The sequence below is a fragment of the Saccoglossus kowalevskii genome, chromosome 1 (genome assembly GCF_978046115.1).
Source record: "Saccoglossus kowalevskii chromosome 1, keSacKowa6.1, whole genome shotgun sequence".
NCBI classification, from domain to species: Eukaryota; Metazoa; Hemichordata; class Enteropneusta; family Harrimaniidae; genus Saccoglossus; species Saccoglossus kowalevskii.
The window spans coordinates 37,461,488-37,473,043 of NC_140641.1; the positions used below are offsets into that span (position 1 = coordinate 37,461,488).

Below are 11,556 nucleotides of genomic sequence, written 5' to 3' on the forward strand. Positions count from 1 at the left end.
AAGCAGAATATCTAACGAGAATAAAACAATTCACTGTCACAAAAACAGTTGAACAGTAAGGATAGGTTACTAGAAGCTACAAAACAGTCTTTACACATAGGATCAGAAAAGAACGATTGGAAATCCATCAAGGCTTAAGAAAAAGTTCTGAAATTCAGAGACTAACCATGGAACTATCTAAACAGTATCAGTAATGCCAAAGTGACAGACTACAGCTTCAAGAACAGTTCAGAAGTGAAGTCCAAATCCAACGACTGCATCAACATATAAATACATGTATAACAGTATAACGAACAACAACAATGGAGTTATTGGGAGACCAGAATTGTAATTACAGAGTATGACATGGGAGGGGGGGGGTACAGATCTTTTGTTATCTGAGCAGTCTCTGGGTTGGTGTGGCCTGTTAGCTTGACGTGTATATATATGGGCTTCGAATACAAACACAACGTTCAGCACCACCCGTTGTCAATAAATAAATAAATAATAATGACAGTGGAAAAGCGACAAGTAGTGTTTTTTTCCGGAGGGGTGGTGATGTAATATTTGACTTCAAAACAATTTGTGATTTTGTTGTACAAATTTCTTGAAAGTTTTTTGAAAAGCAATCGGAAAAAAAATCCTGGAGACCCTGTTTTGTGGCAAAGTTGATTGACTAGCATACGCTTCTCCACTCTCCACGCCTCTTCCAAACTCCTTCAGTGTCCCTTAATCGTGGCGTAGCATTTTGATATTTGATGGGTGGGGCAATTTGCGATTTTGTTGTAGGTAGTATATATCATGTAAATAATTGGACAATCAATAAGTTGTTCAAGGGGTGGTACAATTTAAAGTAAAATAATCATGAGCAAGTCTTCTTTTAGGAGACTAATAATTTATCGGCATTCAAATAAAAAAAAAATGCATCGTTATGATTCATGTTTAATTGGTTTACTAGCATACGGATACGCCACTCAAATCATCCACCCATATCCGTTAACATTGTGTTAGTAATATAGACCGGACGTCTATATTGGGCGGGACCTTACAACGAGACAATTTGCAAGCAATGGCCGAAAATAGTAACGGATTGAAACGTAAACAAGTTTAAAATTGATTAAATAACATTTGGGTCATCTGTATGATTTGCCATTTTGATTACTAAGACAGAATGCTCCCAAATTTTGTCGCCCTGAGAAAAAATATATACCGCTAGTTACGTGTATTGTGTTGTGCAGACTTAGTACAGTCTAATAATAATAATAATAATAATAATAATAATAATAATAATAATAATAATAATAATAATAATAATAATAATAATAATAATGTTTCATTAAGTTATTAAATTTAATTGGATCTTGGTAAGTATAATAATAAGCTGGTAAGTATGTTTTCCTTATGTCAGAATTAAGTGGACAGCATAACAGGAAATGAAACTCGTCTTCAAAGATATCACGACAAAAATTACAGTAACGTTCATTTCTAGAAACGTTTTGTCTCCTGCCTGTCTCGATGTGTAACGTATGTGCTGATATTCTAAACTTACAAAGCACATTTAACAAATGTGATCTATCAAAATTAAGTAAATAACTCTCGCAGCCAAAAATGATTTTAAAACAACAATAAACCATATTAACAGAAATAATGCATTGTTGACTATTGTCACTTCATTGAAGTGTTAGTAGACACGAGTAGTTTCAGTTTTCTCTGAAGAACTACGTTTTAGGTACAATTTTACTATATATGTTATATGTTATGTGATAAGTTAATAGGTACTTGGAAACTGTCAATGATGTTAATATAAGTATTCTGTATTTCATTTACAGGAAACACAATATTTTATTCATTCAGTATTCATACAAATACACATAATATAATTGTGTAAAACACACTTGTTTATTTCAGTAGGCATTAAATAAATGGTAGCGTTGTCACTGGTAATACAGGTGAAATGGTAGAGTCATACAGAGATAGAAACTTAATAAACTGTCCCGTGAATAGTCACATAGTGGAAGGTGAAGGGGTGGGGTAGAATAAATAAAACAAATATAATTACATTGTTTTGTTTCAAACTCCCTGTGATCTAAGACTACCATTCACACACACAAATAAAACATTTGTTTACGATATCCGATCTTGAATGGTTCACTCCATATTACAACGTTTCCTACCACGCGTGACTTGGTGTATGTTATTAATCAAAATACTGCATTCAATCTGAGAAGTAAGTCTGTGAATAATATTTGATCAACGTCATACATGATTATTTCCAATACAAAGAGTTTCGACAAAAACACACTTCTGCTTTTGCAGTCATGTTTATATTTTGAATGCCCACTAGTAGCGTATCGCGAATGATTTTAACTTACATTGACAAATACAGAGCGTGATTTAAACCTACGGTGCCAACACCCGAAAGACATCTCACTAACACTTCTCTGTCAAAGAATGAAGAAAGGATTTCCTGAAACGAAGGTGCTTTACAACGACGAAGTTAATGATCTCATTCACGTATTTCTTTGTGGTCCCATGAAAACAGCAATGTGTACATGTTATTGAGTAACCTAATATAGGGGCAATTCAGTTCATCAAGGGAAGTAATCAGGAAAAACGATTCGTCATTTTAAAGTCGAAATAGCGACTAAAAATACACGGCAATGAGTATGGTTCGGGTTATTTATACTAAGGGTAATCAGGAGCACCGACTTCTCAAAATCTAATGTTGGAAACTGCAGCCTGGAACAAACAGACATCAATAAGTACCCGGTAACGTAGCAACGTGACCAGATTAACATATTATTTGAATATTCATGTCGTGTACACATTCAGTTAATATAAAACATTGGAAGCAAGAGCTACAACATTTCATCGATATTTGATTTTCTTTATTATATTCCTGCATTAAGAATAGCAATTTTGGATAATAAAACACCACAATTGACAACATTCAGTATGACGTCATTGGTATTGCATTGAAAACGTGAACATTGTGACAAAATTCCCTTTTTTAGCAGCCCGTTCTTCTACATAGGTGTTACATTGTTTTCTGCTCATGGGGAATCGGGTAGGATTCTAATTTAGTGTACAACAAAGATATCTACGATTTAAAAGTATCCATCAGGAAGGGTAAAATCATAATACTAGTATATATTTCCACAATGGGCGAAATGCTCTTTTATTTCATGTGCATTCTACGTCAGGAGCTTGCAGCTTGAGCTGTGACACATTTAATACTGACTAATACTAAATAGTAACAGATAATTCAATGTTGACAATTAATCTAGTGAAATTAACTGCAGCCCAACACACGTAATCGACAAGTAATCCTGCACTGTGTATCAATACTCAAAGACAAACAGTTTTATAATGTTTTTGACGATTTGTTATTGTACTGTTTTTTCTCTCCTAAGATTGAAAACCCCCAAAATGTCAATATTTTTGGATGTATGAATGCATACCATAATCACCATCTCTGAAATACCGTATTTAAATAATAATAATAATAATAATAATAATAATAGTAATAATAATAATAAGTGAATATTAATCGTCTATAAAATAAAATAAAATATACAATGTCTCACTGTAAACATGTTAACACTGTTAACTACATTCAGTAATCTCAGTCTGTCTATGGCATAGATGTTTTATTTCCACTGTACGCGAGAATTGCTGTTACCAGCCTTCTCCGAAAATCTTGAAAAAGTACCACACCCTGTGAAGGCGCCCTCGATACGAAGTGCTCCTTACGGAGAAAGGATAAACCTTTCCCATTCATGTGGAATTTGGCAACATCGACGGCAACCATGTTATAGCGATGCGTGGTCCATGACAACCACTGTGACACATCGATCGTACTCCAATCACGCGGATCTGTAAAAAGAAAAACGTTTATAGACAGTTTTGTAATCATTCACTGGCAATTTATTGTGCGAGAGCTTTACGCAGCTTTACACTCTACTTTGGCGGATTTGTCGAGTAGAACATTAATCAAAGTACAGACAACTGAGACTATTTCAGATACCTCAAGTTTCTCTTGTGAAATTCTAAAATATCCAGCCACATACAACCCATACAATACTAATATCCGACATCAAAGTGGCGTGAATACACGTACCATTATGAAATGACTCCATCTCAGCCTCGACTTGATTCCCTTCACGCAGTACTTCATGATCATTGGCATTTCCAGAAATTGTATATGTTGGTTTCATTGCTGGGATAAAAATACAAATCTTAACATATAATACCACGAACCCACACGGTTGTGAAAACAAATATTATCTACGAAAGACAACAAGTTATTTAATGGTGTGTAATAAAAGTAGTCTGGCCCAACATAAATAAATTGCCCGACACTGTGTACGCGTTGATTTCATACCATAATATGTGCACATTTGTTCATCACGATCTATGCATGTAAACCAGCGAAAACGCAAGATGAGGAATGTAAAAATGTTGCTATGATCTGTAAGCAAATACTCGCTTGTACTCACTTGATACGTTCATAGTTGTCGTTGTCGCAGAAATTGGCCGACTTTTACAATCCCTGAGCATTATATCAACTCAAGAAGGAAGTAAAGACAACTTACGTGGAGTTCCTGTTTATTTACCAGAGTTGACGTCATGCTTTGTTTCGTAACGTCAATTAAACCACCAGTACGTCAATGTATCATCAATACTATACAACGGTATTGCTAGATATTATATTTTTTGACACAAAGTTACTCCCCCCATTTGCTGTTACTAAGGCTAACCTATTTACTGCTGCTTTGGCGCTGTGTTTTTTGCTAATGACCCTTGCATTAACACTTGACACCCATCCACCAATGGTTTCAATGTTGTTGTCGGCATTTTAAAAACACGCCCATGTGTATGCCCATGACGATGAACGATTATTCCTGATTATCATATTGTATTGTCAGAAATCAATGTTTATTTAGGCTAGTTTATTTTCGCTGTGATCGAAGTGGGTGATATTATCGCAATGACAAAGCGTTAGAGTAAATATTCTCGTATAATAGTGAAACAATAGTCTCTAGATCAGTAAGCGCTCACTGTGGATGTGATTAACAACGTTTTGAATAACATGATCCATACTACAACTTTGAATTGAAATAAACAAGTGCACAATAATGCGTACTGAAAATGGTTTTGCGGAGAGGGGTTATAGTTGTAGCTGTAATATACAGTATATCAACATAAACGTGTGAACCGAATAGACTGAAATGTGCAACCAGTTGCTCAAAACGCTGTACTCTGGAAATGTAAACGTAACTAGTTGTGATGAATGTTAGTACATCTGGCCTCGGACGACTATGGCAATGTAAATTAAGCTGACCGTGAAATGTATGTATTTTATTCATAAATAATTATCTAGACGATCGCTTACATTCATGTACAATACATTGTTGATGATATTTACATTAGTAAATTAGTTTGTTAGTATTGCGTCGCAATTAATCTAAATACATTGTTATTTTAATGCTCTAGCTATACAAATGCAATAATATGTTATTACGAGGATACCGAAAAGTATGCACGAATACAGTACAGCGAGAATATCGACCGACGCGCACTGTGCAGTAATTTTGCAGTATTTTACGGGGTATTTTCATCCTACCATATGAGGAAATGCGAATTCCAAATATAGAATGATTACGCGCGTAAGCGTTCTTTAATAATAAAAACAAACATTGCTGCCACCAGATTTTGACCGGATAAATAGAATTCATATGAAGATTCAATAATTTATAGTTACAACAAAGAACAAAACTACGATAACTTTTAACATTTCGACTCTGCTTTTATGAATATTATTGGTCTAAATATCATATGGAACTATTATTATGTAGTACACATCATCTATATCACGATCACATTGCAAAGTGGTTTTAAATTATGATTGAAATTTTGAATTATAAATACACGTCACCTATATACTTATCATCTAATTGTTTGTACTAATGTATATTTCAAATGTTAAAATGGCTTTCGTTTCACTTTTTGCATTTGAAGGTGACATGACATTTATTATAAATTAATAGTTTCACGATGCAATAAATTATGGAACAGAAATATGAATCTATGATTTGAAACGAAACAATTGAATATATTTTCGTGTATATTTTATATATATATATATATATATATATCAAATCAAGTATTACATGGTATTAAAAAAAACATTGATCGTCATCGTAGTTATGTCGCTATATGTGAAAAATAGAAAATATATGAACGTATGCCATAATTAAATAATTCGGCATAGCCCTCGCGTGAATAATCGATGCAGCAGACTTGCAAATAAGTTTGTTTGATATAAACCATCTCCATGGCGACGAGGTAATATCAATCACAACTAATGAGCACAACAGATAAAATGTATACATATAGAATGGATAGATCGATTATAGAACACATCCAGCAGAGTGTTTCGCAGAAAAGCCAAAAAATGACAATGTCATATGCCATGCCAATGTCATCGGTACACAACCGACTGCAAATGATCCACAATAACTTGTAACATGCACTACTAATGAACATAAATAATGAACATAACAAATCAACAAATTATTCTGATGTACTTCATATAGATTTTCAGAAAATTCTAACACAACTGGTTTTATGCCTTTATATACAGGTAATCATTGTGACATCGATTTTTCTTATTTATTGTGTTTCATGTCTCTATATTAAGATATACACAAAGGATTCATACTTGTCATGAAGTTGTTCATTAGTGACGCAGCAAGTAATTGGATGATGTATGGATTATTCCATTAGGAGGTGCATTGATACACAGTAAAGAAATATTAAATATTAAAAAGTTAAAATGTCATGACATCTGTGTTCAAACAGAAATTGTCTATTAATAATTCTGACAGACAGAAAAAGCGAAATCACTGCTCATAGCCAGACTTTCTCATTGACTATTCGAATATACATATATATTATACACACATTATATTGATTAATTTGAATGTATTTAATCACAGTCAAACGAACACAAAAACCACGAAACGGGATTAGAAATAGAGATCACAGCAAGCGCCCATCCACCTTAGCCTGACATGTAGACGTGAGTGGCGCCCTCGTCGGCCAAACTGCATCAATATTGTTTGGAGCACCGCAAAGGGCTCAACTCACGCGACCTTGTCAGGCTACCTTCTACCTTAAACAGTCTTGTTGTCCACTAAATGGCAGCTCAAAATGGTGTGAACTGAACTCGGACCTATAATCATAAATATCATAAAAACAACGTAGGCTGTTATATTTATTGCAAGATCATTCAAATGTTTATCTAATTTTCAAACTATCAAAGAGAGGCTTCAGAAATACTGTGATGTCATTCTTCTAGAATTCGATATTAAAAACCCCAAGAACGTTTAAAAAAAATGATATCAAAATCACGTTCAAATGTGACTTAAATTACAATATTTTAATTTGAAAATGTATTCATAAAATACCATACCAGTACATTGATCCCAAATCACACTTATCTGATTTCTCGACTGATTTACTCTTATCTGACCAAATAGCAACAGCTAAGCGCTTATCAAGTTCGACGAGTAACTAGCTGGATATGTTCTTAACTCGGTAGGTATTCACACTTCTATGGGAGGGTTGATACGAATACGCAAATATTCTTTTATAGAATAATAACAAATTATGAACAGTTTGGAGTAAAATTCCTGTGAGTTAACCAATTTGTTAATAACCAATATTATTTAATTTCGTAAAAAGAAGATACAAAAAGATACAAATCTACACTAGTTTCACTAAACTATAATATTAACCATTTAACAAAACTTCCTTCATCTATCAAGAACTACATTTAATGATACACATAATAAGTAAATTAGTAAACTTGTTTACTATATCGAATATGTTTCCATTTCGCAGCTTTTTCGGCAACATCACAATCATATTTTGTCGATCTTTTTCCTTATACTTTGCTCATGAATGCTTGAAGTATAAATGAAAAATCATTAACGTAAATGGAAGATTCCATGGCGAGCCAACATCTAATTGATTGGAGCTTGTCAAGAATTACACGATGAAATATATTTTAGTAATAAATGAAAAATCAACCGTACCTGCACATCTTAGTACAGTTTAATACGTTCGTTTGTGTACATCTCCTGAACATTTCATGACAATCTATCCATACATTACATTTGCTAGTTATAAACCATTCCAGACATTAAAATTCGTTTTCTATTGTAACCATAGCCACACCTCCACCAAATTAGTATTAAATAAATACCCTTTCTTGGTAATTACATGAGAATCAAAGGCCAAATCTCATTCATTGTAATAGATTGAATCAGACTGCATATTTCGATGCAAATAAATATTTATAACAAATTATTCAGCTAGGAATCATTAAGATAATACAATAAATGGAATATGTCACATGAATATGCCTACAAATATTTGAATGTATGTAGTTGTCATGGAAACATGATATCGAAACTACAATCATATTTCATTAAAATTTGTTTTGGATTTGTCTGCTCTTTATTGTGTTCACATTTAAACAAATCAATAACGGCAGGTGATACAAATGTTTTTTTTTGCCATGAATTTTGCGAGTCATTTTTTATAATAATACAATATGAAATCGCTATTGAAATTTTCTTCCATGTAAGACAAAAACGTATGAGTAGTATTCTATCCTACATTGGTATAACGATTATGTTTTTCTAATGTCACACAATAACAGTCTTTTGAACTTGTACCTGAATTTACAATTACAAAGCGTATAAATAATAGGATTGACCGTTGAATTGAACCACAAAAGACATATTAATATACTATAACCCTAAGGTGTAATGCAATGGGAACAATATGTATAGAGAATTACAGCCACGTTGACTGGTGTCCAACATATTAAAAACACCCCAACCAAAATGGTAAGGGTCTTGGCTGCTTTTCGATGTTTCGTGTCAATGGCATTTGTTCGCATCAGTTGTCTTCGTTTATGGTGTCTTGGCTGTGTGGCAACGGCGTCACTATAATTGAACAGCGGATTCGTCTTACCTACCACATGTACATTGTTCCGCAGCATATTTCGATATGTTCGCTGACTGCTGTCGGAAGTCGTCGGTGGCTCGAGTTCAGTTGGTGTGACTTTTGCAAACACAGTTTGTATTCTTTCTTCCTGGTAAGAATCGGCAATTGTTGTTGGTTGTGCATGCACCCTACTTGCACGTTTTTTAATATTAACATACACTGATATATTTAGAAAAAGTAGAATGATCAAAGGTATAACGAAACACAAAAATGTGCCGATATATGAACATACTGCATATTTAAAAATTTCAGTATAACATTCGCGTGAATAATCTGTGGTATAGCGAATACCTGCCAATAACGGACAACCATAAACCATAACAATCGTGATGCCAAAAGCTAAAATCCACGTGGTTATACATTTAAATAAAGCCTGCTTGCGAGAGTGTTTTGTGATATAACGCATATCCATGGTAACAAGGCAGTATCGATCACAGCTGATAAGCACAATAGAAAACACTGACGCATGTAGAACTGATAAGTCAAAAACAGACCTCATCTTGCAGAATGTTTCACCGAAAAGCCAATCGACATTGAAGTCATAAGCTATCCCTAACGGCATAGATATGCAACCAACCAAGAGATCCGCAATCGCCAGGTTTACCAAGTAAATGTGACTGTTGTTGGATTTTATAGAATTGTCCAAGAAATATGAAGCGATGGTCAGGAAATTCCCAAGTATGGTAACAGCTGATATTAATCCTAGAAAACACGCTATGGTGTATGTAATCGTTGAATGTTTGACGTCATGGTAGTCAGTACTGAATGAAGACGACATACTCAAATTATAGTGGTAGTATTCATTGAGGGGAAATTCTGGAGCTAACATAACGATATTCACATAATCAGAGCAGTATTGAGAAGCACGCACTGTTCTGATTCTAACACGACTTATCAGCCCATGCAGCGTGACATTACAAATTGTGCATTCGATTTATGTCAACTACTGATACCTTTGGCATTATCGACAATAGAAATACAAACAAGGAAGCGTTGTCACCACGTTTCAGAAAGACGTGCATATTAATTTATACATTATTAATGTTGCCATGTATTAGTAATGTAAACAAAAACTGATTGGATGCGTGCAATTTACGTATGCCATTGTTTGTACAGATACATGTTTAGACGGCTTCATTTGACATATGATTGCAGTTGTGTGAAATAATCAATCCTGAGTGACACAAGTGATGAATTATTCCATTAAAAGTAAAATTAGTATGTGATAATGTCAAATGAATTTGAAAAGATCATGTGATTTCCTATTATATTTCTGACAATCTTAGGCAGATTGCCTCCAGATGATTAAATCATTACTGCGCCCCATAGGCCCTGAATCTGTATATCATTTTAACGATGCAGTCAGTATTACAAAATAATGCAAGTATTCGGCATTGCGGCATTGCTAGAAATAGATTATGCATGTGTAAAACCTATAATTTCTCATTCAGGTGAATGAATAGCACTTGCTTTCCGATATAGGGTAGAGGGCGTTTTTATAAGTCCAAAAACTTCTCCTGCGAAAATAACTCCTATCCTAACTATTGTAAGCTATATCTACAAAATACATATTGGACCTTGGTAAGTATCATACGAATCTTTTGGGAAAAGCTCAAAGTAGATATGGAAATGTCACTAACTAAACACAGGGCAAACAATGTATTAACAGTAACTGCACAGTCTTTTCACTGATCTTCACAACTTTGTGACCCGGCATTTCAGTGATGGCTCTTTATAATGGAATGCATATTTTACAGTTTGAAGATATAGTATACAACAACATTTCTGACCACTTTTTTCAAGATTTCAGAGATAATCTTTCATAAAACCAAACAAAAACAAACTGTGGTCCATTTCTGTCACTGATTCAGATCAAGGTCATGACGTCACTGAAAACCCTAGTATTAGGTAATTTTGGATGAAAATTATGAAAAAAACACACTTAGGATTTTCAGATCTGAAAGTCATTATAACTCTATTTCGTTTGTTTTATTTGGACTTTGTAAAATAATAATAATAATTGTATTATACAACACATGTATTTTCTATCAAAACAGTAGTGTTTTAGTATTTTCGAAAATGTACTTGTCGTAGCAATTAAAACATAAAAAAAGCACATTATAAACATGCAAAAATGCACTTTTTTGACATAAATCTGTCATTAGCGTGCATTGATAGGACATATAATAGATTAATGCAATACGCCATCAGCAATATGAAAATATCATGTACAGAGAAATTACTATAGACCGTCACTTTAAGGTAAACTTCACAGTATATGTCACTCATCAAATGTGACATCAAGTCCGACTAAATTAAATACTTTACCGGTCAGCCAGTCAACAACATTTCACTACCACCTCAAGCATCAGGTTGTGATTTCAATTGTTTGTACTCTATTAGTACAGCCGAAAATCATGTCACGTGGCTTTATCGGATTGGATGCCTTTCGACATGTTACATGTTAGACAGATAAATGTGTTCATTTCAATTATA

At 33.8% G+C, this 11,556-nt stretch overlaps 1 protein-coding gene across 1 annotated transcript; it reads right to left on the reverse strand.

Annotated features, from left to right (window-relative positions):
* Positions 1–2,845: 2,845 nt before the first annotated feature.
* LOC146750881 (protein C-ets-2-like) lies at positions 2,846–4,493 on the reverse strand. The gene is made up of 3 exons (XM_085496203.1): positions 4,479–4,493; positions 4,100–4,198; positions 2,846–3,855 (listed from the first exon to the last, which is right to left on the reverse strand). The coding sequence occupies exons 1-3, from the start codon at positions 4,489–4,491 to the stop codon at positions 3,614–3,616; spliced, it is 354 nt and encodes a 117-aa protein (XP_085352329.1). The 5' UTR covers positions 4,492–4,493; the 3' UTR covers positions 2,846–3,613.
* Positions 4,494–11,556: the final 7,063 nt, after the last annotated feature.